This window comes from Pseudocercospora fijiensis, assembly GCF_000340215.1.
Source record: "Pseudocercospora fijiensis CIRAD86 unplaced genomic scaffold MYCFIscaffold_10, whole genome shotgun sequence".
NCBI lineage: Eukaryota > Fungi > Ascomycota > Dothideomycetes > Mycosphaerellales > Mycosphaerellaceae > Pseudocercospora > Pseudocercospora fijiensis.
In genome coordinates, this window is record NW_006921541.1 from 1,639,696 (window position 1) to 1,654,579 (window position 14,884).

The 14,884-nt window shown below is 50.7% G+C and overlaps 4 protein-coding genes across 4 annotated transcripts; 2 read left to right on the top strand and 2 right to left on the bottom strand.

Moving 5' to 3' along the window:
* The first annotated feature begins 1,409 nt into the window (after positions 1-1,409).
* Positions 1,410-4,378, top strand: MYCFIDRAFT_205303 (uncharacterized protein). The gene is made up of 3 exons (XM_007933380.1): positions 1,410-2,339; positions 2,390-3,170; positions 3,262-4,378. The coding sequence occupies exons 1-3, from the start codon at positions 1,488-1,490 to the stop codon at positions 4,155-4,157; spliced, it is 2,529 nt and encodes an 842-aa protein (XP_007931571.1). The 5' UTR covers positions 1,410-1,487; the 3' UTR covers positions 4,158-4,378.
* A 948-nt stretch (positions 4,379-5,326) lies between these two features.
* Positions 5,327-6,976, top strand: MYCFIDRAFT_145999 (uncharacterized protein; the record flags this gene model as incomplete). The annotated part of the gene is made up of 2 exons (XM_007933381.1): positions 5,327-5,527; positions 5,582-6,976. The coding sequence occupies 2 exons, from the start codon at positions 5,327-5,329 to the stop codon at positions 6,974-6,976; spliced, it is 1,596 nt and encodes a 531-aa protein (XP_007931572.1).
* A 1,349-nt stretch (positions 6,977-8,325) lies between these two features.
* Positions 8,326-9,964, bottom strand: MYCFIDRAFT_145816 (uncharacterized protein; the record flags this gene model as incomplete). Its single annotated transcript, XM_007933382.1, has 2 exons — positions 8,326-9,161; positions 9,295-9,964. Coding segments are annotated over 2 exons (1,506 nt in total), but the record flags the coding sequence as incomplete, so codon positions are not given.
* A 511-nt stretch (positions 9,965-10,475) lies between these two features.
* MYCFIDRAFT_33582 (uncharacterized protein) lies at positions 10,476-12,762 on the bottom strand (the record flags this gene model as incomplete). The annotated part of the gene is made up of 3 exons (XM_007933044.1): positions 10,476-11,180; positions 11,256-12,273; positions 12,326-12,762. The coding sequence occupies 3 exons, from the start codon at positions 12,760-12,762 to the stop codon at positions 10,476-10,478; spliced, it is 2,160 nt and encodes a 719-aa protein (XP_007931235.1).
* Between the last annotated feature and the right edge of the window lie 2,122 nt (positions 12,763-14,884).

Here is a 14,884-nt window from a genome sequence, read left to right on the forward strand (position 1 = left end):
CATTAGAAGCATTATCTTCCTGCTTATAGACTACACTAAAGGATGAGCCCTTACGAGTCGTCGAGGCACTAGCTATGTTCCGAGAGTAGTCTCGTATTATACTAATTAATTAGTAGAAGTTGTTTACTATTAGCCCTGCCTAGTGCATTATATAAAGTCCCTTGCTATAGGTCTTATCTATATTCGTAACTGCAGTATACAGGTAGGTTACTAGGTTGTTAAATTCTAGGTGTTATATACGCTTTATAGTTTTGTGTAGATTAAGCTATTCCTTACACTAGTACTCGGGGTCCTTTACCTGTTTAGAGTTTACTAGGCGTTGTAGCTCTTTGCTAAGAGAGGTTCTTTACTATTGCGTATTAGGTACGAGCTTGTTCTTCAATCGAGTTAGAATAAGCCGCATAGTTAGTACTACGTTGTCTATATTAGGATTAGTAATCTCTAAGTGATAGCGAATGTCTATAGTCGTAGCTAGATACTTAATTGTCCTATTGCGAGCTATCCTAAAGCGTTTAAACTCCGCCTTCCTTATATCGAAGTGTTCCTTAGTAAGCTTTGCCCTAGCCTAATATAGGGGGTTGCTTATAAGTTGCTCTATATCGAATTCCGGGAGAAGGGGTTGTAGTAGTTTAGTAGGCTCGTTCGAATATAGATTAGTAAGGACCTAGGTCTTATATCTAGTTAGGTACGTCTTAGTTTGCTTAAACTATCGATCCTAGTCGTTAGGTCTACGAAGGATAATAAGCTTGCTACTACTAGGGCGGCTAGCTAATAAGAGGGCTATTAAGGACATGCTAACGTTGCTTTAAAGCGACTATAGAGGCCTAAATAGTTATTGTTTATAGTACCGTTAAGACTATCGATCGATTGTTAAAGGTCTCGTAGGATAGAAAATTCTTTCCTACTATAGAAGTCTCTAACACCGCGGATTAAATCCGGGCTTATAACTATCACGCACAGCGCAGTAGATTACTTACGTAATACTGTATTACCGGCGGTTGAATTGGCTTCGTTGATTGCCTATGTTCTATCTCTTCTATAGTCTAAAATACAGTGTAGAAAATTCTTCAAGCTAAGAAGTCACGTGCCTGTCATGTGACTGAGCTAACGCGTCACACGAACCTTCTCCTACGTCACTCATCACCGACGCACCGTTTAACGGCGCAGTGCTTGGCCTTTGTTGAGATTGCACAGTGGTCCGGCCGCTTGCATCTACCATCCATCCATGATCACTACCACACAGCCACCGACGGCACTCCTTGCGCGCATTTGTAGCGGCATTCTGTTTGCGTGATATATCGTCGCGCCCCATCTGCTTTGCGCGTAACGACGAGGCAATCTCGTTTGGTTGTCTGCGTGCGTGCGAGCGGAGAGAGCGAGGGAACATGGCGACGCCGTACGGATCCGTGCCGCAACCCAGCGGAGACCAAGTCCACCGAGGATATGGCACGCAGCCTACAGACTTCGCGATAGGGAGTAACCCGACGATGAGCTCACCGCTGTCGAATTCCGTCGCGCACCAGGGTCATTCTACCGAAGAGTTCGACGCCAGCCATAGAGGCTCGTCGCTGGTCGATGGTGGCCTGCAGCGCACGTCTAGCCGTGCTAGCACCGTGGGTGGAACGGGCGGCGGCGGCGGCGGCGTGAGTCGGAGCAATACTCTGAGAAAGAAGAACAGCGTCAAGAGGGCGAGCAGCTTGAAGCGCAGTGGCAGCAAGAAGAGCCTCAGAGCCGGAAGTCTGAAGGGTTTTGGTGGCATCGATGCCGACGACGCCAACTTCAACAGCTGGTCATTCACCCCAGTACCAACCAGTGGCACGCCCACCGATATCCTCGCAAACCGCTTCCAGGCCTGGAGACAATTGCTCAAGTCACTGATCACCTACTTCCGCGAAATCCAACAGTCTTACGACGCGCGTCACAAAGCGCTCCACAAAGTGCAGAACACCATTGCGAACATCACGAATCCATCCATCTTTATGACCAATGGCGGTCTTGGCGACGCAACCCGTATTCTTGAGAACTTCCACGCAAAGTCTGTTCGAGAGGCGCAGAAGGCTAGGGATATTGAGACGGATGTCATTCAAGCACTGACAGGTCTGCGAAGTGACCTCGCCCAGAAGATCAAGGAGATCAAGAGCTTGAGCGGCGACTTTAAGAACTCCGTCGATAAAGAGAGGGACGTCACCAGGAAGGAGATTGAGAAATTGCAAGAAGCTCTGCAACACACCGATCATGAGGATGGCGCTGCCACTGGCAAGAATGATCCCTACGTCGTGAGATTGGGTGTCGATCGAGCCATTGAGAGGCAGATTGATGAGGAGAACTACTTACATAGAGTATGCCATGTGCTCCGACAATCTCAGAAATCCGCTGACATTCTTTTAAGGCGTACCTCAATCTCGAGGCTTCGGGACGTGAGCTCGAATCCATCGTCGTCGGAGAGATTCAGAAAGCCTACAATGCCCTGGCTGGAATCCTGAAACGCGAAGCCGATGATGCGTACAACACCGTCGAGAGCCTCCGTTCTGGTCCGATTTCGATGCCCAAGGACCAGGAGTGGTACCAGTTTGTCACTTCCGACGAGCACTTTGTCGATCCCGGTTTGCCATTGCGAAGAGTGGAGGAGATCGAATACCCAGGCAAGCATGCCCCAGCAGCAACAGAGATTCGCGCAGGCATGCTTGAGCGCAAGAGCAAGTATCTGAAGTCTTACACTCCCGGATGGTATGTCTTGTCACCGACTCATCTGCATGAATTCAAGTCTGCGGACAAGATCTACTCACAGCCACCTGTGATGTCTCTATATCTCCCTGACCAGAAGCTTGGTTCGCACTCCGAGCGAGGCTCCTCGAGCCACAAGTTCATGCTCAAGGGCAAACAATCTGGTGGCATGCATAAAGGTCATAACTGGGTGTTCCGCGCAGAGAGCTATGATACCATGATGGCGTGGCTTGAAGACATCCGCAATCTCACCGAAAAGACTGGTGCTGAGCGCAACGCCTTTATTCGGAAACACGCTAGAAGCGTGAGCGGTACGAGCGATCGAGGAACAGTTAGCAGCGATGGCATGGAAGAAGACGAAGCAGACGAGGTGCCGTATTCGGCAGACGTTAACAGCCTAGCGGGACCATCTCCAACGGAAGAGAAGCCTAAGCGGCCGCAACCAGGTAAGTGAGATCAGATCCCACCCTTACTTGCTTGCTTGCTTCGTTGCGTTGTTCTTACCCTTTGGGAGGACGCAGTTACTGATGGCCATAGGCGGACGATTCCCGTCTGACATGGTTCTTCGTAAGACTGGGACTATGAGCTCCACTGCCGACGGCGCCGATGACTCGGACGATGACAGTCCGAATGTGGTTGCAGCTGCCTCAGCATTACCCGTATCATCGCCAGACCGATACGGAGGGCAGGATCCTTACCGACTTGATGATGTTCGAACTGAGATTGGCTCCATCAACGATGAGCCGGGCGCCATTGAACACCAAGCCGCGCCAATTCCCGTCCAGCAGCAGACGATTGCCAGCACTGAGCCAGTTCAGACACAGACATATTCTCTACCAGCCGCGCCAGTACAACCTGTCAACCAAGCGCAACCTGTTGTGCCAGTACAGCAGCAGCAGCCTTTTTTAGGCAATGAGCCAGCGACATCCTTCTCTCAAGTTCAGGAGCCGCTGGCTCGTCATAATAGCGGGTACGGAGACTGGATGGCGCCAGCTGCCGCAGGTGCTGTCGGCATTGGAGCAGGAGCGCTTGGTGCAGAGGCTTATCGACACCACCAGCAAGAAGCCGCTGTTCCCCAACAGATTCCGATGCACGAGCAGAAGTCGCTGAGAGGACTCAATGCCGATGTCGATGCCGATGCCGATGCCGACGCTGGAGCTTTTGTCTTTCCAAACGCTGTCGGCGAGAGCCAGGGCACTGAGGCAATGATACCAAATGTCCCACCAACGAGCAAGATCAATCACGCGCCCGTTGTGGCCGCACCTGCAAGCGCAAACTCCACAAGTGTCGCAGAAGCACCTTTGGGCGGAAACGAGAAGCTTGGCGCTCACGAGACTGGAGCATTCTTCCCTCGCGTAATTAGGCACGACACCGAGTTGTCGGTCAGCCAACTCCATGTGCCTGGAGAGTTCCCTCCGCCGCGAAACGTTTAATCGGATTTGATGTACATTTCTTGGCAACAGCGACAGGAAGACAGGACATGGAACGAACTTGGATACCACCAGTTTGCTTTTTGCTTGGCGTGCAGTCGTACTGCTTGGACCTGAGATGCACATATTGCTTGAGCGTGAGCGTATAAGCGCGGCATTGCGCGTGCTTGCTTGGTTCGTCGTATATATCCCTAGACACAGCGTATTCATTTTGGTGCATGTCCAGGCCCTCTGGGTGCTGCTCACGGGTGCTTGCTCTGCTTACTGACAGCAGAGCCATTATCTGCACCGTGTCATGTTGCAATTTGGCCTCAAGCTGGTCAGGAAACGACATTGGTTGTTGCACGCGATTGATGGTCAGCATCAGCTCCGTTATGCTGCGCTATTCGGACGACCTCCATACCATCTCAAGCATACAGCCGAAGGAAGACGCTCGTGTCAACAGCACCATCTCTTATGCACGCGGCTCCACTTGCAGCGTGTCGGCTCCACAAACTTGGCTCTACGATCCCAGGTCACGCGAGAGACACAAAAACGGTTCTCGCGGCCGGCAGATGGTTGGTCTAGAACACATTATTCAAGCACTCATAGTCTACGAATTGGCTATCTTCTTGGCTGGAGGAGGCATTGCTTGAAGATGATGAGCATACGTGCTGCATTTTCCCGGCACTACGAATTACGACACACGCCACCAGGCTCGTGTGACGTTCCGAACCTTGCGGCACTGGAAAGACTTCTTAAAGTCACCTAAAGGACTCAAATGTGTGCGGAAAATCTTTGGGTAGACAACGGACCTCTTCTCTCAATTTTCCGGAGTCGCAGCGATCTCGAGGCACAGTAGATCGTGCCAGATGTTTCACAAACTCGCTTGCCAACTGAATATTAAGCATTTGGTTCGCAGCTGGTGATTGGTTCGCTTCAAGCAAACGAAATGTAACCTCGGGGTTTATTGTGCCGGAGGCTAAATTTCTCCCCACGGGGGTCCACACGTGCCCTCCACATGGCATGGGAACACCCAGGGAGCTTGGGAGCGATAGATCGTCGCGCAATCCTCATCAGCTACTTAACCCTCTGCCTCTTCGTCTTGTCTTTCCTTGTCCTGGTCCTTGTCGCGCGACCAAGCTTCATACCAAGACTACCAAGTCCTCCTGTCGAGGCACACGTCGAACACCATGGACCACGATCCCGAGTCGAAGACATACCATACCGAAGAGATCGAACACGATGCCGCCTTCAACGAGAAGGCAGGCGTTGCCGATTTCAAGAAAGATGCCATTGAGGCAGAGAATGCCGAGCATGAGATGACTGTGCTTCAAGCCGTCAGAGCATATCCTATGGCGTCTTTCTGGGCGTTTGTCATGTCCTGCACAATTGTACGCCACCGCCTTGGCTGCCGAGCGCCATGCAACTGACAAGCTCTCCACCAGATCATGGAATCCTATGATGTCTTTCTGATGGGCAACTTTCTCGCCCTTCCTGCCTTCACCAAGAGATACGGAGTTTACAACGCTGCCAAAGATGAATATGTCGTCGTGACCAAATGGCAATCTGCCATGCAGGTGTCGGGTCAACTTGGCGCACTCATCGGTGTCTTCCTCGCAGGACCCTTGACCAGTCGTATCGGATACCGATGGGCTACATTGGCTGGCCTCATGCTCTTGAACGTCTTCATCTTCGCCTTCTACTACGGCGACTCGCTTCCAGTCTACTTCGTTGCTCAGCTCCTCGAGGGTCTGCCGTGGGGTATCTTCATTGCCAACGCTCCTGCGTACTGCAGTGAGATCGTGCCCATCAAGCTGAGAGCTCCTGCTACTCAAATGCTGCAGATGTTCTGGGCCATTGGTAGTATCATTGTCGGTGCCGTCACGTACCACTACAACACCTACAACCACGACTCCGCCTTCAGAATCCCCATCGCTCTGCAATGGATGTTCCCGACCCCCCTCGCCATCCTCATTTACTTTGCACCAGAGTCCCCGTGGTGGTTGACGCGTCAAGGACGACACGAGGAAGCAGCCACAGCAGTCCAGCGCCTTGGACGCAAATCTGCCGTCAACGCACCCGAAACCGTAGCCATGATGCGGCGAGTCATCGAACTCGAGCGAAGCGAAAAGAAACCCAATTACGTCGAACTCTTCAAAGGCACAGATCTCTACCGAACCCTCATCGTCTGCGGTGTCTACGCCGCCCAGAACCTCACGGGTAATCTAATCGCCAACCAAGCCGTCTACTTCTTCCGCCAAGCCGGAATCGACACCAACACCGCCTTCGCCCTAGGTCTCATCACCTCCGCCCTACAAATGATCTTCGTCATGCTCTCCTGGATCCTCACAACTTTCTTCGGCCGCCGATCCATCTACCTCTGGGGTTCAGCCGCCAACACCATCCTCCTCGTCGCCCTGGGCATCGCCGCCTCCGTCGGCGTCTCCAACTCCGCCTCCCTAGCCCAAGCCTCCCTAGGCCTCATCGTCTCCGTCCTCTTCACCCTCGGCCCCGCCCCGGCCTCCTGGGTCATCATCGGCGAAACCTCCGCGATCCGTCTCCGTCCCCTCACCACCGGCATCGGTCGCGCGACCTACTACATCGTCGAAATCCCCTGCATTTTCCTCGCGTCGTACATGCTCAACCCCACGGGCGGGAATCTTGGGGGCAAGTGTGGATATGTTTGGGGTGGGACGGGACTCGCGTGTTTGATTACTGCGTACTTTTTCTTGCCGGAGATGAAGGGACGGTCGTATCGCGAGATTGATATCCTGTTTAAACGCAAGATTCCGGCGAGGCAGTGGAAGAAGATGGAGATTGATGTTAATTCTGATGAGTAAGATTGGAAGAGGGGGGGGGGGGGGGGGGGGAAGATGAGTATACACCTTTTGAACGTGTGTTGTTGTTGTTGCAATTTTGAGCTGGATTTGAAAATTTGTTAGGTGAAAATCTAGCCTCGGTTTTGCTGATCAATCTTTCCAATTGTTTCTGATCGTTTCGTCTGCTCTTTTTAAATGTGTTGCTTGCTGGTTCATTGCTGGAATTCACACTGCTTTCGATCGTCTGCACTCCTAAGCTGTGCTCTTCCATTATCCTATTCCCGCGCTGTCCAGTTCCTCGCATCTTCATGTTCTGCTGACCGCCTTGAGAGTCAGGCTATCGTGCATGTCAAGAGCTTGTCAGTGGTGGTGGTATTGGGACTTCTCAACCATCGCCGTCACTCTCAACCTACTTACTAACCCCCTGATCAAATTCCATGGTTTCGTTTGAAGTTCGTATGGTACACTTGAGGCTGATCGACCGCTAGAAGACGGCATGCAGCCGAGAGCGTTTCGCCTTCCTGATCCAAAAAGTTCGCTCATATCTAGATAGGGGATGGATGGATGATTCGTGGGTTCATCAAGATATACCACGCTTGAAGAATTTGGCGGTCTGTAGCGAAGACGGATCAGATCAGAAGAGTTCAGGTTGTGAGATGAGAATGGAGATATGGAGCAAGTGGGAGCGTTTTTTCTTTTCTTTTTTCAAAGCCAGAAGTTGTAAGGATGTCAATCCTGTATTCGAAGTGCGATGGATGGAAACTTGGTGAGTTCGCATTTTTGAGTCCCTACTCTGCAGCGCGGAATGACACGTACCTGACCTTCCCACGCCGAACGAGCAAAGCAAAAGCGGACGGGTTGTTTTCCTCGGAGACTCTGCCAAATTTTGCCCCAAGGCTTCTCTCTTCTCGAGGATTTTTTCTCGCGCGGGAAAGGTAAGAATTCTAGCCATCACGGATACTGTACGTGGCAGAAATTTCCGCAAGAAGGGTCGGGTAGAACGGATCAAATTAAGAGAGAATTTAAAAGAGAATGGTTTGGTAGCATCTCGATCGAAGTTGAAAGGTACGGTCGCTGAAGGACACGGTTGTGGATGGAAAGGTAGTGCCAGATTTGATTCTCAAGAGATTTTGAAATGGGGCGGTGGATTATGATGTTGTTGTAGAGGTAAGTCTTGTGCTAGGGAAGGAAAGGAAATTTGAAGGCATCGAGTTTCATGTCGTGATCAAGCTAATATTGTACTGTACCCAAGTCAAGAAGTTCTTGGGCGAAACCAGCAGCTCAGTTTTGCTCGCAACTCGAGTTTGAAGGGCCCGCTGACAATACTGTCTAGTCAGAAAGACAGCTCATATCCAAATCAACACAGCCATCTACTCCATCCCCACCTCCTCCACAGCCCTCACCAACCCCACCACCGTCTCCCCCCTCGTCTGCCCATTAACAACAACCCTCAAAAAGCTCCCCTCCCTCCCCATCGCATAATCAACCATAAACCCCCTCATAACCAACCCCTTCGCAATCCTCTCCGTCATCCTACTATTCGCCTCAACATCAGCCACCTTCCGAAAATAAAAGCAAACCTGCAAACAAGGCGGCGGATTCTCCGAAACCAACGTGAAATTCGGATTCGAGGCGAGGATAGATGTCAACTGCGCTGCGATGTCGAAAGCATGGTCGATATAATCTCGAAACCCTTGGGTTCCGGAATATATCCAGCTCAAGGCGAGTTTGAGACTATCCCCTCTCCGACCGCATTGGGGGGTGAGATCTGCCAGATCCCAGAATTCTTCTTGCTCGGCACATGTATCTCCTCCATTCCGATGAGCGTCGGAGCAGTGGCGTTCCCCACCGTCCGCATTCCTACCATGAAAAAGATATTCGGCAGGAAGCGTCATCGCTCGCTGAAAATCCCTCAAATCTTTCCCCAAAAGGAAAGAACACGTGAGAGGGACATTCATCATTTTGTGCGGACAGATTGTGATGGAGTCTGCGAGGTGGGAGCCTTGGAGTTTGTGGCGTTGCTTGTCGCTGAAAATTATGGAGCCGCCCCAGGAGCCGTCGATGTGCAGCCAGAGATTGTGGGTTTGGCAGATTTTTGAGATTGGGGGGATGGGATCGAAGGAGCCGAGGACGGTTGTTCCGGCTGTTGCGTTGACGTAGAAGGGGGTTTCGCCGGCGGTTTTGGAGGTTTGGATTGCGAGCGATACTGGAATGCGATGATGCGAGGGTTAGCTGTTGGTTCGAAAGCGACATGTCTCTCTCCATCAAGCAAGTACGACTTGCTAGGTTTGAGAACAACAGATGTAGCAGCACGTTTGAAGCTGCCGCCGTGGACTTACATGCATCTGGCTTCATTCGTCCTTGCGCATCAACCTCAACCGCACGTACAGCATTCGAACCAAACCCAAACATCTGCGCCGCCTTCTCAACACTATAATGCCCATGTACCGACGTGAAAAGAACAAAACGTCGGTTTCCATTCCCTTCAATTTTCGTCTCCGGAAACAAAGTATTCCGCGCAATCACCATAGAACTCTGATTCGCAGCACTTCCACCCGGCTGCGTGATGCCACCAGCATGGACTCCATTCAAACCAAACATCGAAGCCAAAGCACGACCGGTCTGCTTCTCGACAATTGTCAGAGCAGGCGAGACTTGGTAGACGTGGACATTCGTGTTCAGAGAGCTGAGAACCAAATCTGCTGCGAGTCCGACTGGAGTGATGCTGGCGTAGAGCTTGTCGAGGAAACCTTGGTGCCAGGTGTTGACGCTGTGGCGGTATAGCTTTTGGACCATCTCGATGAAGCCATCTCGTCCGAGGCCTTGCTGGGGCAGTGAACAGGCTAAGAGTTGCTGGAGTTGTTGTGGCGGGTTTGGATCGAGCAGAGTCGTCGGTCTGTGGTCGCCAACAGGTTTCGCGTGCTCGGAATACCCATTTGCGTTTGACGCTGTGTTGTCATCTGCAGCTTGAATGAAGGACGTGACTAGACTCTGCACAGCGCTGAGGAGCTAAAGATGCGGATTAGTACCAGGGTACTTCCATTTGGGTGACAAGACCATACCTCTTCGGCTTCCTTTGCTCTTTGAAGAGGCTGCTCTCCGCCCGTCATTCTGGTGCCATTGGCAGTCATCATGTAGACAGACTAGTATTTACACGTCCAAAGGACAAAGGGGCAAGGAAAGTAGGAGTTGATAGAACTTCTTTACATCATGATTGTGACTTGTCGTTCGCCACGGCTATCCACAGAGTAAGAGCAACAGAAAATTACATGTGTACAATCCCAAATATACGAATGATGTCAGGCGGCAATCGGCTCTGGGGTAGTCTCCACTTGCCGAGCACGTGGCCAACAAATGGAGCTAAGCAGATCGTGCAGACGGAAGTGTCGGAAGCACATTAACATTGCTCGATGGCAGCGTATTTGTGTGAGTGTCATGAGGAAAGGGTCCGAGGTTGCTTCACACATGCCTCTCGCTGTCCGAATAGAGTGTCGTACCTTTCGCCCACCAAGCAGACACCTCATGTCGTGGCTATTGGCGTAGGAGCTGGTCTTGGGCGAGTTGAAGGTCCTGCCGAGCCCCGGGAGCTTTTACTGGCTGACTTCCTTTCCTTTCTTGCCATGTCTTTGCTGTCGCGGCTCTTCTCCTTACTCTTCTCAGTCTCGACTTGCTTCGCCTTGTTCTTCGCATGCCGCTCTCTCGCCATTTGTAGTGGAGTCTTGCGCGGGCCGTCGGTCTTCTTCTGATCGAGTTCAGAGAAGCTTTGAAAGCCATCGTTGCTGGCCTTCAGCTTGCTCTGTCTGATCCATTCTCGTCTTCTGCGCTTGTAAATGTCCATCTTCCAGTTCTTCCACACAGCTCGTCCACATGCCGAATCTCGTAGCGAAGCTTCATTTTCAGCCAGCTCTTCGGCAATACGCTCGCGAATGAAGGCCAAGCCATGAGTTCCCTCCCAGATGCAATCCACCACATGTGAAGCAGCCTTGTCCAGGGCCATTTCGCCAATGTTCCCATAGAAGCGTTGGATCAATTTGCGTCGCTGAATAATCGAGGCGTTCTTCGTGGTGAGGGCTTGTTGCAGGGTGCGTGTGATGATGGGATCTCGTGCCATACCGATGAGTGTCTGCGAGTCAAGTGCGATGAGGGAATCGAGAAGTAGTGCACTGAGAGATCCGGAAACTATCAGCATGCCTTGTGCAAGTATGTTGAAGTGCACTTTCGTGGGCTCCGTAGGCCTAGCGAAGAATGTCGATCCCACTTGGTTCGCCTTTTCCGAGCTCACAGCACCGTTCGCAACAACGGGTAGGTCGGCTTCAGTGCTGTTTCGAGGGTGCTGCGGGTTGAGCATTTTTTCGATGTTGAATGTTCCCTTCTCATCCTGGTAGAATTGGTCGATCTGGACAGCAATAGGTTGTGTGTCGATGTCGCGGACCGCACATCGCTCAATGAGAGTCCTGGTGAGGGCGGTCCATTGCTTCTCGAGAAGGGTGGGGATGACGGGTAAGATCAGCTCGTGGGCTTCGAGAAGATCGTCGTAACCGAGTCGCTCAAGAATGGTACAGACAACATGGGTTGCAACTTCGTTCCTGGAATACTGAAGGAGGCGTTCCTTGAAGAAGTTCTTGTACAGACTCTTCCAGAATTTTGCAGGCGAATGTTGAATTATCTTCTCCACGAGATGCGAGCCAACAGAGTCATACACCAAGCTGCTGATGAACGCTGCACTGTCACTTTCCGCGGTGAAAGGATCGTCCGGCAAAAGAGTTCGAAGGATGGAATTTTCTTCTTTGCCTCGTTGCTTCCCATAATAAGTCAGCTCGATGGTAAGTAAGAGCTGAAGAGTCGGGTTTGCCATGGGGTGTGTAGCTAGGCCTCGAAGCTTGTTGGTGTCCAGGCCTACCACACTATCACTCATTAGCTTTTCAAGAGCGCCGGAGAAGGATTTAGGTACAGGCCTCGACTTCGATGTAGAGTCGTCTCCAGTACGAATGCCACTCTTCTCAGAATGGCCTTCTTTTCGTTTGCTGCCTAGGAGTGCCTTCATCGAGTCCGTCGAAATGGCCTGGCCGGAGAAGATCAGGAGTAGAATTCGCAGCGAGTGAGAGGCATATCGATCGGTCAGGAGGAATCCGATGTTACCCTCTAGCTCAGCGATGGTATGCAGAAACAAGTTCTCCATTGATACGTAGAGCTCGTCAACGCCGGCTGGGAGTTCGGCCCGCTTGCCTTTAAGCTCTTCGCTGACATGAGGCGCGGCACACGTAAATAGTGTTTCACAGCAATGAGAGGCGAATCTGTGAGACAAGAGGTGGATGAAGCTGTGCATGGTTAGCACTGGCTAGAACAGAGGTCGTTATAGGCAATACGGACTTCCCACTGAAAGCCTGGAAAACTTGTTTGAGTTGAGCGGAAGTTGATGATCGTAGCACGCGTTCCAGTAATCGTGAACATGACTGACTGCATGCAAGCTTCAATTCTTTGCCAGCGGCCTCCTTCCAGATACTGCTTAAAAGTTGCGCTCGTTCTTCAGGAGTGGCAAAATCGTCGGACTCGAGAAGTTCTTCCTGGGCCTTGAAAAAGGTTTGCTCGTCCTCATCCAGCATGCCGAAAAATGCCTTCTCCGTGGAGGGGTAGGCGGCGGACACATCTTCATGCATTCCATGGTGGAGAGACATAAAGTCGTGCTGCTCGCCACTCTGATCGATGGACTTCTGGCGCTTATTGCTGCTCTCTGCCACCGTCTCCTCGGCCTCGTCGTCATGCTTGCGTTTGATGCGGCGCCCGCGCTTTTGAAGAGCTTTGGGCATGTTTGCGTGTGATGTCGTGCTGCGAAAATGTCGAAAATCTCTGCCGACGTCGGGAAGAAAGGCGGAGGCGGAGGCGGAGGCGGAGGCGTGGGCGTGGGTAGGCGCAGGAGTGCAGCAGGGTAAGGAACACGAAGGCCAAGTACACGGCGCAGACGGTGAGGAGGAGTCAGGATGGAGGGGATGGTGAAGTGTGTCGAACAGGCGAAAAAGGATGCAGTGGGCATCCGATCGTGCGGCTATCTAAGATGTTAGCGCGAATCTGGATCGATCGAGCAAGGGTGCATGCACAATGTAGTCATCGCACTTTGACTTTGCCTGTTTTCCGAACAACCAATCACGCTGCACCACGCAGTAAAGCTTGCCAGAAGTGGAAAGCGCGTCCAATAGAGACCTTTAGCAGGAGGTGTCGCTGTCCACCTCCGATAACAACTTCTGACTGATAGTTCACCACCTGTATCCACTGTATCTACTATACTACATGTAGCCAATCGATTGTAATGCCGTAGGTCGTAATGCAATAAGTCTATTGCTAAAGGAGGTGGATACAGAAGCGGTATAGTAGCCTTAGCGATAGTAACTATCTTCCCCTGCAATATCAAACCTTCTATCGATCGCTCTATAGTATGCTAAATAATAACACCTTCGGAGGCTCTACACTACTAGCAGTATGTCTATTGTGATATATTACAAGCTCTTAATAATAGTTAAGGTCGTACGAATGATGTAGATAGTATATAATAGTATAGAAGGTAACGTTGTTAGATAGAAAATTCGAGTAGAAATCGGGCTTCGTAAGGGACTCGGAGGGATAATAAGGCGGCTAGAGGACTCGAAGGCAGGTAGTAGATCGCTCGTCTTCCTATCCTACTAATTTGTTAGCGAATCGAGATTATTATAGCCTTCCGCAATACCTTCGTAGGTCGCTATCTCCCCTCCCCCTATCTACTACCTAGAGTTATCGATTTAGCGACTAGATCTAGTAAATACGCCTCTCCGGCATCTATGCCGCTACCAACTACTCTAGTAAGTCAGTTACGGCTATCTCTATTACCTAGACCTTCGCTATCAATTAAGACCGTAGAAACACTGTCTTAGAAGGGCAGTAGTAATATAGCTCACCTATTAAAGCTAGGCAAGCTATCGGCTCGAATAGAGTTAGTTGTCTTCTAGTAAATAAATAATATAAAGTATGCCTATAAGAAGGGCAATATTACTAACTTCTATCGGCTTGTTAGAGGTCGTATAAATGCGTAGGCTCGTACTAATAGTAAGAAGGAGTTTAGCAGTGATTCTAGCTTCCGATAGAGCTATAACGTTAAGTTAATTAAGAGGGTGAAGGAATAGGCCGCTAAAGAGCGCTCTACTAGTATAGCGCCTAGTAACGATAACCTCTCGCAAGCGAAGGACTTCTTTATTAAACACGCTATACGTATAAACCCTTAGCTCTTCGACAAGGTAGCGACAAAGGAATAGAAGGAGGCGGCTCGGCGTAAGGAGATCGTTGTCCGCGATAGTCTAATAGATAGGTTAGGCTCGAAGCGACGTCGATTGAATAGCAGCGGCTCTTCTTAGGCGACCTCTGCTAAGCCGGAAGAATCTACGCCTTCGCCTTCTACACCGTCGACGACTTAGCGGATGCGACTGCGCCGCCGTAAGCGTAATAACAACGCCTCGATTAACAGAGCGTTCTCGAAACTAAACGAATTGCTAAAACCGCACTTCGAGAAGATTAAGGAGGGCCTAACCGCCCTTAATTAGTACTATATTCGAGGCCTAACTAATGGTTAGAAGAACGAATTACAGCACCTTAATGCTACTATTGTAAGTGCTATTATCTCTCTCTTAACTAGCAACTCACTAATATTAGCTAGACGGTAACAGGTGTATATCCGGATTGCACTCGAGTGCTATTACAGGTTATCTACCGCAGGAAGAGCAAGATGCTAATGCTAGAGCTATTCGAGCGCTCACCGAAACTAGGCTTCTTATAGTAGATAGGGTGGTCAGATCGCTACGATTAGGATTAGAATATAGACGATATTAAGGTCCCCGAGGACTTTTTCGACTCGGAGGAGTAGGTAGTGGTTGTTATAGTATAGAGTTCGTTTTGTAGGATTAGTTG